Source organism: Phaethon aethereus (genome assembly GCF_964289735.1).
Source record: "Phaethon aethereus genome assembly, chromosome: 1".
Classification (NCBI taxonomy): Eukaryota; Metazoa; Chordata; class Aves; order Phaethontiformes; family Phaethontidae; genus Phaethon; species Phaethon aethereus.
Window position 1 is genome coordinate 223068592 of NC_138575.1, and position 13356 is coordinate 223081947.

At 61.4% G+C, this 13356-nt stretch overlaps 1 protein-coding gene across 1 annotated transcript; it reads right to left on the reverse strand.

The window, feature by feature from the left end:
- Nucleotides 1-3129: 3129 nt before the first annotated feature.
- Nucleotides 3130-5616, reverse strand: LOC309417679 (erythroblast NAD(P)(+)--arginine ADP-ribosyltransferase-like; the record flags this gene model as incomplete). Its single annotated transcript, XM_082015207.1, has 2 exons — nucleotides 3817-5616; nucleotides 3130-3215 (listed from the first exon to the last, which is right to left on the reverse strand). Exons 1-2 carry the CDS (start codon nucleotides 4793-4795, stop codon nucleotides 3130-3132), a joined length of 1065 nt encoding a protein of 354 aa, XP_081871333.1. The 5' UTR covers nucleotides 4796-5616.
- Between the last annotated feature and the right edge of the window lie 7740 nt (nucleotides 5617-13356).

Genomic DNA, 13356 nt, shown 5'->3' on the forward strand with positions numbered 1-13356 from the left:
TCCGCTGGCCTCCAAGGCCTCTCTGGGCTCCCTGTCAGGGCGCAACTCCTCTCCCCAGGGCTCCTTCTACTCCTCCCCAGAGCCCTGGCCCGGTGCGATGGCGGAGCCAGCAGCACTTACCCATGTGGGATTGCCCTGGACCCCCAAGGCTGTTGGGGAGCCGGGGCTGTAGCCAGGGTCAGTCCTTGGTCAGGACCCTCCACTGGAGCTGCCGGCAGGGACAGAGCAAGAGTGGCTCCCCGGGGATCATAGAATCACCGAATCACACAATCATTCTGGTTGGAAAAGACCTTTAAGATCATCAAGTCCAACCAGTAACCCAACACAATTGCCGTGTATTTCTCTCCCTAATGCTACAAATTATTTTGTTTTTTCCCTCTTCATTCCTTGGAGGGATCTGGGTCCTAATGTAGGGCACGAAGCCATTGGCCTTGTTGACAGTAGTTTGCCACCAGTAGGAGTCTTTGCTCAAGCAAGAGCAAAAGACACACCGAAAAGTGTGACGGAGCAATCGGGTAGGGCTATAATCGTGCCTGGGAGCCGTCTGCGCACATGAAGGTTTTGTGTCTCGCTCTGTGTAGTGGCCACAGAGTCAGTGTGATCTCCCTGTACAGCACTAGGAGACATCAATCTGTTTGCTTCTTTCCTCGACCAAGCTTTAAAGGCTGGCTTTGAAAGGAAAATGTGGTTAAAACGTAACATTCCTGCAGGAAGACCTCGTGTAACTGATTTACCAAAATTAAAACTTTTTTTCCCTGTGAAGCTTCATTTCCTCCATAGCAAGAAAAAGACCAGGTTTTGGACCAAAGAGGTTGTGTGGGGTTCTAAGACATTTACTTTGTATATGCTGCCTGGAAGAAGTAGACTGCTCTGGATTTTGCATTTGCTGATGGAAGTTGGGAATTGTCAGCGTTGGGCTTCATGTTAGGATTGCGTCATCCTCGCGTTACTGAAACGAAACTTTTGCTGCACGCAACTCAAAGAAAAACACCTCAGTGTCTTGCAGAACCCTGCTCTTCGGCCTGCTTTCACCACCACAGGCAAATAGCTGCTGCTTTTTTCTGCACTGGATGTTTGAGACCTCATAGCTTTGCATGAGGGACAGCTATGGGATCAGAGAGTGAAACAGAAGCAGAAGCCTCAGAAGTTCACGTTTCTCCAAACCTTTCACCAACGCCTCAAGTTCCAAAGCAAGGAGAAGATACTGGCAAAGGTGTCATTTCCTACCTCAGGGATAAAGTGGTGGTAGGAATCGTGTTATGGAACATCTTCAACAGGCTGCCTATTGCTCGAAAGGCCAGCACAGGGCTAGTGTGCTGACGAGTGGGGCTTGCTTAGACGGGGGATTTTCTTGTGGAAAAATCAATCTACCGGTTTAAAATGAGGATAAGTAAATGCAGACGCCCTGTCTGGAGCAGAGCTGTGCAACACCCAAGGGTAGCCCTGTCTCGGGTGAATTATGAGAGAAGTCCTTGTGGTTTTCTGCATGTTTGTTCAATATTCTTACGGAAACAACTTGGGTCAGGTTTATGTTTCAAGCCTTGCCATTGCATGGCCGATATTTCAGACCTGTAACAAGTACCGGCAAGAATCACATGCGACTGAGCATCAGAGTGAAATGTCCTATTTTTGTGCTACTTGGTCAGATGTACAAGCGTCTAAAACAGTCTTAAACATCTCTCACGCTACATACACAGCCACAGAAAGTCAGGGTTAGAAGCAGCCCTGAGGAGCTGCTTAGCCTGTCTCCATCGCCCATAGTCTGTCTCCACCCTCCAAGGTAAGATCAGCTGCTTAGGTCATTTTGTAACATCTTTGGAGAATTTCAGTAGTTTAAACTCAGATTCCACACGATCCCCAGGTGATCTGTCCCCGGGGACTGTTCTTAAATGATGGAAGTTTCACAGAATCACAGAATCACAGAATCATTAAGATTGGAAAGGACCTTCAAGATCATCAAGTCCAACCGTTAACCCAACACCAATTCCATTGGTATCTAATGCGAAGCGTTCACGATGCACTTTAAACGTGTTACTTCTCCCGTCCCCACAAAAGAGAGATCCTTTGCTTCCTTCAAGAAGGAAATCTTAATGGTGCAGGAGTAGACGCTCCCCATGTGCCACAAGACAAGCTGGCATGAAGACGACCGGCCTCTGGTCCTCTGGTCCCCTGACAGGGATACCGTGCCATGTGGTGCCACACCGTGTTGTGTGGTACCATGCCATGCCATGCCATGTGGTGCCATGCCGTGCCATGCCATCCCAGCACCGGAATCCGGGGAGGGCTGCTGCTGCCGCTGCGCCCAGGGAGGGCAGCGTCCGACCTGGAGGATCCTGCTCCTCTCACCCCGGCTCTCTGCAGGCAGCTCGGCAGGACGAGCCCTTCTCAGGGTGGCCCCCAGCTGCCCTGGGCTTTGTCACCGCTGCCTGTCCCTGTGCCCGTAAGCACCACGACGGGGACGCTGCCTTGGCCCAGAGCCCTCCAGGCCAGAGCAGGCAGGGACCGGGCTGTCTCCAGCCATGCTGCCCGCACCCTGCCCTGCCTCCTGCCTTCGAAGCCCCTCCAAAGCCAAGAGGCTGTGGGCAGGGGCTGACCCACCGTGGATGCCCCCCGCCAGTGCCACTGACACCTCCACGCCACACGTGCCACAACCTGCCCTGAGTAGCTGCTTAGCCTGCCTCCATGACTGACTATAGGCCTGTCAGACTGACCTTGGTACTGGGGAAGATTATGGAGAGGTTCATCTTGAGGGTGCTCACAGGGCATGTGCAGGACAACCAGGAGATCAGGCCCAGCCAGCACGGGTTCATGAAAGGCAGGTCCTGCTTGACCAACCTGATCTCCTTCTATGACCAGGTGACGTACCTAGTGGATGAGGGAAAGGCTGTGGATGTTGTCTGCCTGGAATTTACTAAAGCCTTTGACAGCATCTCCCACAGCATTCTCCTGGAGAAACGGGCGGCTCGTGGCTTAGACAGGTTTACTCTTCGCACCCTGCAGTGGGGCTGTCCCCATAGCCCCAGCCCCTCCTGCTGCTCTGTCCCGTCCCATCGTCTCGGTGAAGCTGGTGGCTCCTATTCCTGGCGCCTTTTCCTCGCCATGGTGCCGTGACTGCGGTGCTGTTGTGGCTCAGGGGCCCCTGGCAGCTGCTGCCAGGGCCACGGCTGCCAGGAGGAGCCCCCCGAGGAGCGGGGGGTCCTGGCGGACGCTCCTGCCTGGGAGTGCCAGAGGGGGGGAGTGAGGGGCAGACAGGGGGCAGGGGGCTCAGCCAGGGTCACCCCCGAGCTGCAGCGGGGGCTCTCGGCTCACCTGCACTGAAGACGCACGGCCGGCTCTTGCATCTCTTCTCTGCCAAAGAAACCAACTCTGTTTGCACGGCTGCTGCACGCTCTGCGCCGCGGCCCAGCTGTGCCATGCCGTGCCGTGCTCTGCTGTGCTGTGCGTCTGACAACATGCCATGCTGTGCTGTGCCATGCCGTGCCGTGCCGGGCTGTGCCGTGCTGTGCCGTACCATGCTATCCCATGTTGTGCTGTGCTGCATCATGCCATGCCACACCGTGCTGAGCAGTGCTGTCCTGCATCACACCATGCTGTGCCATACCGTACCGTGCCATGCCGTGTTGTGCTTTGCTGCAGAGGGTCCCCTTTGCAAACGCTGGGGGAGAGCGGCTGGGAGACAGGCAAGGACACGCACCTGAAGGCAACCTCCCCCCCATGGCCCTCCCCATGGTCCCAATCCCCACTTCCTGGTGGAGCTGGTGGGACAGGGCCACCCCACGCCCCCCTTCCCCAGCACCCCAATGGAGGGGACATCACCTTCCACCAACTCGCAGTTGTCGGTGCTGAGCACAGTCTGGGAGCGGAGGTGGATGAAGGCTCTGTCCCCGTCGCGGGTGATGTTGGTGACCTCGAAGCTCTCGTAGGGCGGGATGAGGACCTCCTCCTCCTCAGGGAAGAAGGAGAAGTCCCTGATGGGGACGCCGTAGCAGGTCTCCACTGAGAAGAAGGTGTCCCGGCCGAAGGGCAGGGTGCTCTCGTTCCGGAGGGAGGCGGAGGTGAAGTGGCCGAAGCGGATGGATTGGTGGCGCTGGGCATTGAAGCAGATGCCCCGGACACCCCGGTAGACGCGGTGGCAGCGATGGGGCTGGGCGTCCTGCAGGGCACGCAGGGCCTCGCTCAGGAGGAAATGCAGCGCCTTGAAGTGGAAGGCACCCAGGTATTCACCGCGGGAGCGCCCAGCCTCGCGCACGGCTGCGTTGAATGCCTGGTGCAGGGGACCCTGCAGGGTGTACGCCAGGAGGGCGACCGCCTGCTCCGGCCGCAGCGCCGGTGACTGGGGCAAGCGTCCCCTCCGGCTCCGCCATTCAGCGGCGGCGAATGTCCACGCCTGAGCGTAGACACTGTTGTTGGCAAACTCGGTGCGGTTGAGGTCTCCCAGCTCCTCCTCCATCATGCGGCTGCAGCCCCGGTACTGGTCGTCGAAGGAGGTGGGGGCCATGTCCAGTGCCACCTCCTTGACGGGGGCGAGGTCTCGCCGGTGCGGGGAGCTGCCGGCGGCCAGCGTCCCGGCCAGCAGCACCAAACGCAGCACCAGATGCTCCATGTCAGGCAGAGGCGCCCCAGGGGAAGCCCCCGGCTGCCGCAGTGCCGTGGGCAGGGAGGCAGCCGGTTCCTCCGCAAGTGGCTGGGGAGGTGGGGGAGCGAGAGCAGGGTCAGCTCCGGGATGGCGGCGGGGCCTGGGAGGGGGCTGCAGAGAGCAGCAGGGCAGGCTGGAGGAATGCACCCACCATTGCATCCCTGGCCAGGGGCATCCCGCTCGGCAAACCTCTCGGTACCGGCCGAGACCCCGATGCCGATACTCGTGTTAAATGCTGCCGACAGGCGGGCGTCCCCGGCGCCTGGCCCCACGGCCCCCGCAGCCCACAGGACTGCAGCATTCCCCGCTGGGAGCAAACCCCCCAGGATCCCCACAGTGTTACCTGTGCCCCATGGTGGGCGCGGGGTCGGGGTGCTGCTCCCCAACTCCCGTGGCACCCAGCCTCTTGGCGCCCGCCCGCTGCCGGCAAGAGAGGCGAGAAGCGTCCGCTCTTTCTTTTTATAGCAGCCCTGGCCATGATTGCTCGGGCCCGGATCCAGACCCCACCTCTGTCCTCCTGGTTAATTTTACCGTCCCCTGCCCCAAGCGCCCAGAGCAGCCGCTGCCCCCTCCCGCCGTGCTGCGCGGCTGCGGGGGACGGTCAGGAAACCCCCGTGGGATAAATTGCCTTTGCTATAACCTGGGTGCAGGTGCTGTCCCGCTGGGGGCTCTGCCTTTTCCTGCAGGAGCCGCCGCCGGATCAGGCCCCGCCGACCCGGGACGCAGTGCTTGCACTGACCCCGCACCGTCACGCTGCTGAGGACGGGGCAGGTTGTGGCACGTGTGGCATGGAGGTGTCAGTGGCGCTGGCGGGGGCATCCACGGTGGGTCAGCCCAAAGACCAAAACCTGGTCTTTTTGTTGCTATGGAGGAAACGAAGCTTCACAGGGAAAAAAAGTTTTAATTTTGGTAAATCAGTTACACGAGGTCTTCCTGCAGGAATGTTACATTTGAACCACATTTTCCTTTCAAAGCCAGCCTTTGAAGCTTGGTCGAGGAAAGAAGCAAACAGATTGATGTCTCCTAGTGCTGTACAGGGAGATCACACTGACTCTGTGGCCACTACACAGAGCGAGACACAAAACCTTCATGTGCGCAGACGGCTCCCAGGCACGATTATAGCCCTACCCGATTGCTCCGTCACGCTTTTCGGTGTGTCTTTTGCTCTTGCTTGAGCAAAGACTCCTACTGGTGGCAAACTACTGTCAACGAGGCCAACGGCTTTGTGCCCTACATCAGGACCCAGATCCCTCCAAGGAATGAAGAGGGGAAAAAGAAAATAATTTGTAGCATTAGGGAGAGAAATACACGGCAATTGTGTTGGGTTACTGGTTGGACTTGATGATCTTAAAGGTCTTTTCCAACCAGAATGATTGTGTGATTCGGTGATTCTATGATCCCCGGGGAGCCACTCTTGCTCTGTCCCTGACGGCAGCTCCAGTGGAGGGTCCTGACCAAGGACTGGCCCTGGCTGCAGCCCCGGCTCGCCGACAGCCTTGGGGGTCCAGGGCAATCCCACATGGGTAAGTGCTGCTGGCTCCGCCATCGCACCGGGCCAGGGCTCTGGGGAGGAGTAGAAGGAGCCCTGGGGAGAGGAGTTGCGCCCTGACAGGGAGCCCAGAGAGGCCTTGGAGGCCAGCGGAGCCCGCGGGGACAGGCGGTCCCTGCTCGACACCTCCATGCTGGCCCTGCAGAGGAGGAGAGGGAAGAGGCCCCGCTGCACCCCTGCCCACTTGCCCCCCAGTGGAGCACCAGAACCGGCGGTTGCCGCGGGTGCCCCATGAGCGTGGCTTTCCCTGAGCAAGCTGGGCCCCCATGGAGCTACAGAGTGGGAGCTTCACCAGTGCCACGGAAGAGGAGCTCGACAGTGGTCCCCCACCTTGGCCGGGGCTGGCCTGGCTGCAGGGCTGAGAGGTCCTGGTCCACAGGTGGTTGCTCCGGGCTGTGAGGAGGACCCTGGGAACTGCTGACCCATCAGCCTCCCGTCTGTGCCTGCGAAGGTCATGGAGCGGATCCTCCTAGAAGCTATGCTGAGGCACATGGAGGGCAGGGAGGTGATTCAAGACAGCTCCCATCTTCTGAGGTAAAGTTCCTGGATGTCTGGTGGTGGAGGGGAAGAACGGTGTGTACTCCTCCCAAAACCTTGACTACCCTTGAGCAAGAAAAAATGCCTGGAAAGAAGAAGGAGCTACAGCCCTAGGCCTGCTGTCTTTTGGAGAAAACACATCCCAGTTTTTTCCATCATAGCCCGTGCCCTGTACGATTTGACATGCAAAAGGGCCACCTGGGATTGGACCTCCATTCATGAAGAAGCCTTAAAATTGTTCATCTTTGAGGCTTCTTAGGGTCAATACACCCAATAGATCCCCTCTGTATCCAGTGGGGCTTGGCAAGTCACGCACTCTCCACACAGAGGTGGCAACGTGGACCTGAGGGTTAATTTTCTCCTTAGAAGCTAGTGTGAGGCTATGTTTTGGATTTGGGATGATAAAATGTTGATAATGTGCTGATGTTTCGAGTTGTTGCTAAGCAGTCAAGGACAGTCCAGCTTCTCATGCTGGCCTGTCAGCAAGAAGGCAGGGGGTGTACGGGACGGGAAGCTGGGAGGGGACACAGCCAGGACAGTTGACCCAGGCTGGCCAAAGAGATATTCCATACCGTATGACATCATGCTCAGTATATAAAGCTGGGATGAAAAAGGAAGGAAGGGGTGGCAGGACGTTCGGAGTGATGGCATCTGTCTTCCCAAGAAACCATTAGGCATGATACAGCCCTGCTTCCCTGGAGGTGGCTGAACCCCAGCCTGCCCACGGGGCGTGGTGAATGAATTCCCTGGTTTGCTCTGCTTGTGTGCGCGGCTTTTGCTTTACCTCTTAAACTGTCTTTATCTCAAACCATGAGTTTCCTCACTTTTACTCTTCCGATTCTCTCCCCCGTCCCACCGTGAGGGAGTGAGCGAGCGGCTGCGTGGGGCTTAGTTGCCGGCTGGGGCTAAACCAAAACAATGCGGACTAGTGTGGCCATCAGGAGCAGGGCAGGGATCGCGCCCCTGTACTGGGCACTGGTGAGGCCGCACCTTGAATCCTGTGTTCAGTTTTGGGCCCCTCACGACAGGAAGGACGTTGAAGTGCTGGAGCGTGTCCAGAGGAGGGCAACAGAGCTGGGGAGGGGTCTGGAGCACAAGTCTGATAAGGAGTGGCTGAGGGAACTGGGGGTGTTCAGTCTGGAGGAGGCTGAGGAGAGCCCTCATCGCTCTGTACAACTACCTGAAAGGGGGTTGTGGCGAGGAGGGGGTTGGTCTCTTCTCCCAAGTAACCAGCCATAGGATGAGAGGAAATGGTCTCAAGTTGCGCCAGGGAAGATTTAGATTGGATATTAGGAAGAATGTCATTCCTGAGAGAGTGGAGCATTACATCACCTCGGCGGAGAGCCTGGGGCAGCCACTCCCTTAGATTTGGAGCTGGCCTCTGGTGCTGGCAGGTGCTCACCTGCCAGCCGAGAGCCACCCCCGCTGCTCCATCCTCTCAGTGGGCTCTGTCCTGCACATCATTCGTGCCGCTGCGGCCCCTGAGCGCAACCCACACTTCCCGGGAGCTTGACCCCCTGCCCCGGGGCTCTCGCCACTGCGGAGGCCCCCTCCTTGCCCTGCGCAGCCTCTGCTCAGCCTTGCCCCGTTCCCCGCACCCCTCCTGTGTCCCCAGGAGCAGCTCTCTGCGAGAGAGTGGGCACGGCGAAGGGCTGCATCCTGGCAGATGGTACAGTTTCACTGTAGAGTTGCTGACAGGACTGAGGAAGGGACCGTCTTGGGTTTTCTGGCTCTCCCCGTCTCCTGCCTTTCCTTCCTTGTCCCGAGTCTGATGCCCGCTGCGGGCAGGGCTCCTTGCGTGGCGGCCTGAGCCCGTGCGTCAGCAAGGGGCGACAGCGAGGCTGCCTGCCAAGAGCTGCCCCCAGGCAGCTGGGCCGTGGGGCAGGCGTGGGCTGCGGTGCTCAGCCAGCAGCACTGTCTTTTTGCACCGTGGAGCAGGGGGACACCGTTGACAAGACGGAAAAGCTGTTGGGGAGACTCTCCTGCTCCTCCCAGCACACACCACTGGCACGGGCCTTGCCCGCACCCGTCTTTCTCCCGAGACAGACCAGGCACAGACGCGCACTGGGGGACAATTGATGTCTTTTATGGTCCTGAGCAAGCATTCGCAGTCGAGCGGCGCTGGCAGCACGATGACCTCAGGGCAGCAGCATGCATGGGGCACCGTCCATGCGCCCATCCCCCGCGTGCCTCCCCGTGCCGCTCCCTCCAGACACTGCGCAGTCTCAGGGCCAGCCGCCATCTCTGGGGACCCGCCGGGGGCTGGCAGCGGGGTGCTGCAGCTCTTGCTGTCCCGTGATGCAGCTGCAGCGGAAAGCCCTGCGCAGAGCCCGCAGAGCCCTCCTGAAGAGGGAGGGCGGCCGTTGCCTTTGAGCCTGGGCGGGCAGCACGAGGGCGGCGATGCCTGTGGGGGGAGGAGAGCTGTAGGCGAGGGGCCGGGTGGGCGACAGACAAGCTGCTGCCTGCCCCGCGCCACCCAGGCCTTTCCCCAGGGAGGGGTGGCCGTGGTGCGGCCAGCCCCCGTGCGTGCAGTGCTGCCGGCCTGGCCTGGCCTGGTTGCCACTCACCAGGCTGGCGCTCGACTCGTGGACGTACCTGAGTCATCGTCACACACGTCCCTGCATCCGGAGGAGTGCATGGAGGCCGCCTGCATGGGGAGAGAAAGGGCATAGGCAGGGAAGGGAGGGGGTGACACGGAGAGCACCACGACTTTTTCTACAACACACACCCGGGGCACTGGGCCTGCCTCTCGCACCTCAGGGAGCCAAGCGCTGGCCACGTGTGCCTGTCTCACCTGGTCCCACAGTTCCCACTGCAGGGGAGAAGCCGCTGCTGGGGCAAGGAGGGGTGTGCCAGTGTGTGCTGGAGGGCTTTGAGGCAATGAAGCCAATTCATCCTCTTGCGCTGCTGAGGAGACAGTGGTGGAGCTGCCCTCTCCTTGCTGGTGGCCAGACTCGCAAGAAGCCGTGCTTTCTTCATCCTCATGTGCTGCTGGGTCCAGAGGGGCTGTGCTGTCCTCTCCCTGAGGCTCTTCAGCCAAGGGAGACTCCGTGTCCGGCATTGCTGCAGGTGTTGCAACTGTCACCACATCTGTGCTTTGTTCCAGGTCCCGCTGTTGTGGCGGCTGCTGCTCAAGTCCCTGGACTGCAATCACCGCCCTCCTCACGGCCTCCCGCACTATGTACTGGGCCATGGCCTGCAAAGCCTCCTCATCGGCCGTGGGGCCGTGTGGGGCAGGTTCTTGGCTCTCTGCCTCTGCAGCTGCGGAGTCCTCGCTGGCAGCTGGTACCGGTGCCTCCTCTTGTGCCACGGGAGAGAGAGGAGCGTGCTGCCCCTCTTCCTCAAGGTCGGGTGTGCCAGCTTGTGCTGGAGGGCTTTCAGGCAGTAATGAAGCCACTTCACCCTCGTGCGCTGCTGGGGAGACAGTGGCAGAGCTGCCCTCTCCGTGTTGGTGGCCAAACCGGGGAGAAGCCATGCTTTCTTCATTGTCATGTGCTGCTGGGACCAGCGGGGCTCTGGTGTCCTCTCTCTGAGGCTCTTCAGCCAGAGGCGACTCGGTGTCCGGCGGTGCTGCAAGTGTTGCAGCCATCGCCACATCCATGTCCCACTGTTCCGTCGGCTGCTGGTCAAGTCCCTGGACCTCAATCATCGCCCTCCTCACGGCCTCCCTCACTAGGTACTGGGCCGTGGCCTGCAGAGCCTCCTCATCGGCTGTGGGGCCGTGTGGGGCAGGTGCTTGGATCTCTGCCTCTGCGGCTGCGGCCCGCTCGCTGGCAGCTGGTGCTGGTGCATCCTCTTGTGCCGCGGGAGAGAGAGGGACGCCCTGCCCCTCTTCCTCAGGAGCTGCGGCCTGGGCAGAAGCTGCCGGCTCGGCATCCGTGGGACTCGCCGGGGCAGGAGACACGTTCTGCAGGTCTCTGGCTGCCTCTCCTACCACCTCTGGTCCCAAGCTGCTGGGCTGGGCGCGCCCCTCCTGGGGGTGGTCCTGCAAGTGTTCCGGGCCCAAGGAGTTGACCCAGGTGTTGCAGATGGTGACTTCTGCTTGGGACAGCTCTGTGCTACTGTCATCTGCCCGCTGCTCCTCCTTGGCCAAGGCCCCCAGCTTCTCCTCTGGCACCTGCAGGACTGCCCCCACTGCTGCCCCTGCCTGATGTTTGCTGGGGACATGGGCTTCCAGTCGCTCCAGCAGGTCCTGCTTGCTTGTGGTGGCCTCAGGGAGCTGCAGGGGTGTCAGCTCTGGCTGCCGCAGGCTGGAAAACGAGTGGCCCTTGCATAGCTGAAAGAGAGAGGGGGATTTGCAAAGGGAGCCCGGCTCCAGCGGCATAAATGCCTGCCGGGGACATGCCTGCAGCGGCTGCTGGGAGAGGGGTGCAGGAGATGATGGGGCTGCAGCTGTGCGGAGCAGCGGCGGGCCCCAGGCAGAGGGAGGCTCATCCCTCTATCCCGTCCTGTCCTTGGCACTCACCTGCCTGGGTCTGACACTGACCTGCCCCGTCCATGCCGGGGAGAAACGCTGCCCCTCGCCCTCCGGCTGCCACAGCTCGCTCTCTTCCGGGCCATCTTGCTGCTGCTGCAGATTGGTTTTCCCAAGCTGGGCCAGGCAGTGCCCGGTGCGGGCCAGGCAGCTCCTCTCCAGCTCTTCCAGATGGTCTGTTCTCATTGTCATTGCCACAGCCGTGGTGCCACACACCATGCTGTGCGCCTGGTCCCGCTGTGCTGCCAGCTCCCGGCTGCGTCGCCAGCTCCCAGTGAAAATCTTGCCCAGGTGCTCAGTCATTTGGCACTGGGCGGCCCCCTCCACAGCTGTGGTGTAGGCTGTGGGGCTGTGTGGGGCAGGCCCCCAGCTCTCCAGCCTCGCGACTGAGCCCTGCTCACTGCACATGCGCCAAGGAGATGCGACAAGCTGTTGGTGGCCGCTGCCTGTGGGGCTGCTGGCGCTTTCTCTGCCTCTGGCAGAAGATGCAGACGACGCTGCCGGCAGAGGCGGCAGCGTGCAGCAGGTGCTGGCAGCCCGTGGCGGCTGAGCTGTGGGTATGTGCCCGGGTGCCGCTGCCTGCCAGGGGAGAGGCGGCAAGGCTGGCAGACGGACCGTCTCCTCCTGCAATGCTGTACTGCAGGGCAGTGCAACAGAGTGCGCCAGGCTCTGCGTCTGCAAGAGAAGCCGAGGAGAGAGGCTGCGTGACTGCAGCCCTTGCCCCTGCGTCCCCGCTGGGAGAGCTCCTGCAGCCGGGCTCCCCTGCCACCCCCAGGGCAGCGCTTGGCCCCGCAGGCGGCTGCTGCCCTGCTCCCAGAGCCCTCTTAGGAGAGGGCTGGTCTACGTGTGGCCCACGGCCACTCGTGGGAGCACCCCCGACGTGCCCAGGCAGCCTGCCAGGCACGGCACGAGGGTCTCTGCTTGCTACGGGGGCCGGGCCCACCTGTTCCCGCCTGCACCTCCCGCCTGCGCGTTGGGAAGACGTTCGGCCCCGTCTCCCTCAGGCTCCCTACCTGTGCACGGCGGCTCCCAGTTGCCTCTGAGCTCTCTGTGCAGGGGAGCCGTGGCAGCCTGTCCCCATGGTGGGACGAGGCCGGGCTCTGGCTACCCTGCGGCGCTGCACTTGGCTGCCTGTGGCGTGCCTGTGGGCAGGAGGAGGAGAAGGCACGGGATGGAGGCGGCCGCCTTGGCGCAGCGGCCCCCACAGTGCCAGCGAAGCCCGGCACCAAGGCAGCTCCGTGTGGCCCCGTCCCAGCGCCGGCCTCTCCCTCCTGCCCCGTCCCTCACCTGGCGCCTCTTCTGCAGGCTCGGCAGCCTGGTGTCAGGCTGGGAGCGGGCGTTCGCCTCCTCGTCCATGGGCATCTTTGGCGTCTTCTGCCGCAGACCTTCCACGGGCACCCAGGGGAGATGCTGCCTCCTGAGGGAGGTGCTGTCCTGGGAGTGGGCACCCCAGGGCGCTCACTCCTTAAATACCCCCCGTCACCGCGGGGACCCATGTCACAATGGCCTCTGGGCACGATGCGGCCCCCTGTCACAGAGCCCTGGCGGTCGCCGTGGAGACGTCCAGGCCCGGGACCGGCAGAGGCAGCTGTAGGCCTGCGCCCCTTGGGCACCTTCCTGCGGGGCTTGTGCTGGGCCAGTGCCACGGCCGCGGGTGCGCGGCTTGCCACGGGCAGGGCCTGGCTGCTGCTGCTTTCCCCCCGAGAGGGAGAGCGCAGCCCCTGCCGGCGTTGCGTGATGTGAGCTGGCTTCTTCTCCCTTGCTTCAGGGCAACAAGCCACGGCTCTCCCTGCCCCGTGGAAAGGGCATCCGCCCTATCATCGCTGAAGAGAGAGGCGGCCAAGCAGAGCAGCAGGTGAACGCCAGCTCGGGCCGGCAGCGATCCTTTCGGGGTGTTCATTAAACCCTTTACCGCGTGGCTGTGTGACTGGCTGGGGCGCACAGCAGGGCTGGGGGCAGCCATGCTGTGCCAGCGTGAGGCCGCGCTCTGCCCGCTGATCTGGGGAGACTCCCGGCGATCCGAGCAACTGCCAGCGCCGTCTTCCAGAACGGCAAGGAGGAGCGGTGGGAGAACCTGCGGGCTGCGCCGGGGCTGCGGGGGCAGGCAGAGCGGGCAGAGCACAGGGGCTCTTCCCTGCCCGTGGGCACCGGCAGGCAGCA